The 3,214-nt window shown below is 53.3% G+C and overlaps 1 protein-coding gene across 5 annotated transcripts in view; it reads right to left on the reverse strand.

The window, feature by feature from the left end:
- Positions 1-3,214, reverse strand: part of ZCCHC14 (zinc finger CCHC-type containing 14) — a 72,372-nt gene that overhangs the window by 44,243 nt on the left and 24,915 nt on the right. For all 5 annotated transcript variants that reach the window (XR_002770822.1, XM_023507525.1, XM_023507523.1 and 2 more), the window contains exon 2: positions 2,390-2,513. Coding sequence is in view for 4 of the 5 variants with exons in the window: in XM_023507525.1 (XP_023363293.1) it covers positions 2,390-2,513 (124 nt within the window). In the remaining variant the exon portion in view is untranslated. The remainder of the gene's footprint in view (positions 1-2,389; positions 2,514-3,214) is intronic.

The raw sequence follows: 3,214 nt of genomic DNA on the forward strand, positions 1-3,214 counted from the left end.
TACACGCTGCCCCCTCTGTCCATGCCCCGCCAACCTCTCCTGCGCCCGTACACGCTGCCCCCTCTGTCCATGCCCCGCCAACCTCTCCTGCGCCCGTGCACACTGTCTGCTCCCCATCCACACCGGTGCACGCTGCCCCAACCCTCCCATCCTGTGCACATTGCCCACCCCCCTGTCCGCGCCCCATGAGCATCCTTGCCCCATGCGTGTTGCCGGCCACCTTCACCTCCCTTAAGTGTCGTCAGTGGTCAACAGAGGGTCAGAGCATTACCTCTGGGCTGGAACCCCAGCACACCTCAGGTACGTTATTTCTCTGCAGCTCAGCTTCCCCTTCTTATGAAATGGAGTGAGAACTTCCTCCCATGGTCACTGTTACAACTAAACAAGGCCGAATTCTCAGGGGGTTATGACACAGTAGGGCAGCGTCTGACCGGAGAAGCACAGAGACCGTCCTCCTGTTCCCCAAGAAACTGCATCGCTGTAAGAATTCCAAGGAAGCAGAGAAAAACCACAACAGAGCACGGCCAGAAACAACAGGACAGCACTCTGCGTGATGAAGCTGCACAGCCCAGAGTGACCTGGAACGTTCAGAAGAGCAGTGACCAGGCCCAACGGGACACTCAAGGACTAAGAAATGCAACTGACCAAACCAGGTCCACACGCTCACCAGTGTCTGGACAGAAGTCACCAACTCTAGGGCAGTGAGTGGAGAGTACTGGCAAGGCACATGGCCTCTGCTCACTGGGCCACCTGGGGCCCTGTGGGGGTCTGACAATGGACAGCCTCAGCCTCACCTCTGCTGGAGTTTCACCACAAGTCACTGAGAACTGGCTCTCTGGGCCCCAGAGTGTACCCACAAGAACATGACAGGGAATCTTAGTAATTGTGTTGGAGCAAAACACAGCGTGGCGAACAGGAGGCAGGAGGGTGGGCAGGCCCAGGTCCTGGGCTGGATGGCCTGGGAAGGAAGGGAGATGCCGCCCTCAGAGCACACAGTGCCTGCAGTCCAGACGCCCACCGTCCACCATGGGGTCAGAGCACTGCTGCTCTTCACAGGTGACCAAGATTAAGACAGAGATGTACAAAGATCACTGTGACCTCAGAGGACAGTGACACCCCCCCAAGGCTGTCGCAGGACCCGCTACTTCCCACTGTCACTGCTTCCACATGTGCACAGGCTGCCGCCAACGGAACGAACAGCTCCTGAGTGTGACGGGACCTAGGTCATGTCCCTCAGAAGGGAATGTCACTTTAAAGACAAAGTTGTCAGAAAGCACCCACAGGGCGCAACCACCATGCCCAAGACAGAGGAAAACAGAGGAGGGCGTGGACACCGGGCAGGCGCCAGCCTCCCACAGTTCCAGTTCTAGAAGAGGAGATACCACATCTGTGAACAGGAGAGGGACAAATGACCCCATGACCATGGCCTCCCTCCACCCTACGAGTCACCACCGTGTGCCTCCTACACCAGCTGACAGCCGCTCAGCTCTCAGGTGAGCCCCAGACCATCCCAAGGCTGCAGAGCTGCCCCCCAGCCCTGTGCTCACAGTTCTCTCCAGAGCCTCCCTGTCCTGCGTGGCAGCCACTGTCTCCAAAGCTTCCCTGTCCTGCGTGGCAGCCACCATCTCCAAAGCCTCCCTGTCATGTGCAGCAGCCACCATCTGCAGAGCCTCCCTGTCCTGTGCGGCAGCCACCATCTGCACTTCAATTAAGAAAAAATACTCAGTTCCTCAGTCGCACTGGCCACGTCTCAAGGACTTGGAAGGCATGTGCAGCAGCAGCACTCGAGTCTACAGAAGGATCACAGCCACCACCACAGGTGCTCCAGGGACAATGCCACTCTGAAATCAGGGCTTACTCTGCTGTGGCATGGCAAGGAGGGTACAGTGACTTTCATTTTTTCTCCCCCCTTGATAGCAATATTTAAGATTTTTACAGCTAAAAAGTTTTCGTGTACTGATGGCAGAATTAACATTTTTCTTTTGAGACAGTCTCACTCTTGTCACCCTAGCATCATCACAGCTCACACCAACCTCACTCTTGGGCTCAAGCAATCCTCTTGCCTCAGCCTCCCAAGTAGCGGGGACTACAGGAACCTGCCACGACACACAACTAGTTTTTCTGTTTTTCGTAGAGACGGGGTCTCCTCTTGCTCAGACTGGTCTTGAACTCCTGAGCTCAAGGGATCCTCCCACGTCAGCCTCCCAGAGTGCTGGGATTATAGGTGTGAGCCACCACGCCTGGCCTGATGGTAGAGTTTAGACAAACAACACAGCTTACTAATGAGGATGCGGAGTGCGCCTTACAAACGTGGAGAGGTCTCAGCCCAGGCCCAGGCTTCTCCTCCCAGGATGGCCTGTTGACATCCTTACACCCAGCGCACACTCACCTTTACTGTGCTTCCCTAGAGGCCTCTTGGGCAGCAGCTCCTCCGTGGAATGTGCTGACGTCTGCAGTGCATTCTCCAAACTGTTACTGACACTGCCAACGGGGGTCTCGGTTCTAGGAGTGATCTGAGGAACAGAAACAATCACTGTATTTTCTCCCACTGAGTTAACCAAGAATGATCTTGTTATTTGCAAGTCATATTTACCTTGGTTTCAAAATATTCCTTAATTCATGTTTTACTAGTGTAATAAGCCGCATTTCCTAAGAAATTATATGCAAAAATCCCACCTACCTACTACTCCACTGAACTCTAAGAAGAGCCCAGATAACTAACCAAGCATGGGCGCTTCTGGGTCCGTGCTGGGATGTAAACTGCGTGAGCCAACTTGGCACGATTTATATACTTTTACTTGACTCAGTGTTATTTTTGTATTCTTCACATGAAATCATTCTCCATAAAACTAATTACACAGAGGATTTCATGCTATCCTCCTATAATTCTTAAAGAAATAATAAAATACTCCAAAAACAACAGTAAAGAACGGAATACAACCAGATATACTTGGGGCACAATCTGTAAAGGTTAGTCTACGATTGTTCCATTTTGGGGAATTCATCATCATACAATGTATTCCAAGTGGAAGAGATGGGGGGGGGTACACACCCAGTGCAGAGATGGAGGGGGGTACACGCCCAGTGCAGAGATGGAGGGGGGTACACACCAGTTCAGAGATGGAGGGAGGTACACGCCCAGTGCAGAGATGGAGGGGGGTACACGCCCAGTGCAGAGATGGAGGGGGGTACACGCCCAGTGCAGAGATGGAGG

The sequence above is a fragment of the Otolemur garnettii genome, unplaced genomic scaffold (assembly GCF_000181295.1).
Source record: "Otolemur garnettii isolate 467f Iridium unplaced genomic scaffold, OtoGar3 scaffold00185, whole genome shotgun sequence".
NCBI classification, from domain to species: Eukaryota; Metazoa; Chordata; class Mammalia; order Primates; family Galagidae; genus Otolemur; species Otolemur garnettii.